Here is a 1,825-nt window from a genome sequence, read left to right as displayed (position 1 = left end):
TTCAAATGAAGATTTCTTTACAAAAGGTGGACCGATGGACACTGAAGTTGTACTGTTAGAAAGTTCTAAAGCTGAGTTATGCATGAAAGGCAGTTTTAGGATATTGTGACGACCAAAACACTCATTTCTGTACGACTGACTCCCGATTTTAGGATTACAATTACCTTTATCGTAGGAAAGAACTACCAGTAAAGAAGTCAGATATAGGCGTACTAATCGAAGTTTTAAATGATCATGTGAACCAACAAATTCATAAAGAATTCAAAAATTGTACCCCAAATAAAATCAGTTGGTGGAATCTTCGGCTAATTCCCCACATCTTTCATTATGTTCTCATCCTGATTGTTTTTATACCAGCTCAGCAAATCAGAAAATAAATTCAATTATTAACCAGCATAAAAAGGGGGAAAAGAAAACACTGAAAAAGGAATTATAAATTAGGTTATTTTTACACATACCTCCTAACTTCTACATCTAAGACAATGGTTAAAGTGATAAAAACAAAGTATTTTTAAAGTATTTCTCCTAACTTCTACACATTTAATTTTTCTTTCTTGTACTCTTGAACACACCGTGAACAATTATTCATTTTGAAAATAGATCAAAGCACGCCTATAGTAAAGAATATATATATATTTAATTATAGATAAAAGTTTATAATCTCTTCGCTAAGTCCTCTCTTCTATAACATTTCATTCTGAGGCAAAACCAGTGTTAGAATTGTTTAGAAATAAAGCTCACGTTTCGTTCCTGTAACAGAAATCAGGAGACTCTTCGAGGTAAACTAGGTCTTTTTTGCTTGGCCTTTTAATGTTCTCCTTCCATGGAATCAGCATCAGATTGTCCTGTTTCATGACAGCGCGCACGTGTGTCGCTCCATCAAACTTACGGGACAGCCACTCGCCCACCTGGCGGAAAGGTTTAAGCTGTCTCCAGCAAACCCTCATGGAACAGGATCCTGATACCCCGTGACACTTACATAGCATTTCCATGTTTCTCTTTAAAGCCTGTAAACAGGAAAATTACTAGCGTCATAAAGTTTGCATTCATAATACATTAGAACCGATTAAAAAAAATACATGCACGAAAATAACCAAGTTAGAATAAAAATCAGCCATATATAGATGTGATAAAAAAAGCTTATATAAAAGAACAAATTCTGTAAAGATGTAATGAAAAAGTGGGTAAAATAAGCAATGAATAAAAATGGAGAAAAATTGGCTCCTTTTTTATATTCATATTGATGCTTGTTTTACATTTCTTCTTTAAAAGGTTTGTTGTTTTTTATATTAATCTTACTTATACTACTAAGTCATTTACTGTTATCAGATTCGACTCGACCCTAGGACCTTAAATCATTAGTTTTAACCTAGTAGCGGTGAAAACTAATTTCTCATTAACCTTTCCAGACTCTAACCAAAAACAACGTAAAAATATGTGGTAAAGTTTTCAAGCCATATTAAATATTATTATCTACCAGTGGAATTTCGTTTCGCGACGATCCTTTTGTTTAGTATATGTTTGAATTCTTCAACAAAGCGAAGAAAAATATTTTAGCACTTTTTTTTTACGCCTTATTTGTCTTAATCTAAAATGGATAAAAAGTAGCTGCGTTCAAAGTGAGTTTACGAGTGCTTAGATGTGTATAGAAACATAAAAACAGTTACATTCCACCATTTGAAAAATCTGTGGCAATACCCAAGACTCGACCAAAAGTACGGTCCTGTGTGTAGAGTCATGGCAGTGTTACTCAATCATTTTAACTTAGCTGTAGTAGATACAGTGCCTCTAGATGAAATGTGATGTTCAGCTGTACATTGAGTAT

The 1,825-nt window shown here is 33.4% G+C and overlaps 1 protein-coding gene across 1 annotated transcript in view; it reads right to left on the bottom strand.

Annotated features, from left to right (window-relative positions):
- Positions 1-737: 737 nt before the first annotated feature.
- The window catches only part of LOC106464173 (protein Wnt-2b-like), a 47,549-nt gene continuing 46,461 nt past the window's right edge, over positions 738-1,825 (bottom strand). The window contains exon 4 of the mRNA XM_022391861.1: positions 738-1,007. Within this exon, the coding sequence (XP_022247569.1) occupies positions 738-1,007 (270 nt within the window). The remainder of the gene's footprint in view (positions 1,008-1,825) is intronic.

Source organism: Limulus polyphemus, unplaced genomic scaffold (genome assembly GCF_000517525.1).
Source record: "Limulus polyphemus unplaced genomic scaffold, Limulus_polyphemus-2.1.2 Scaffold1578, whole genome shotgun sequence".
NCBI lineage: Eukaryota > Metazoa > Arthropoda > Merostomata > Xiphosura > Limulidae > Limulus > Limulus polyphemus.
This window is presented reverse-complemented; position numbering and strand designations above follow the sequence as displayed.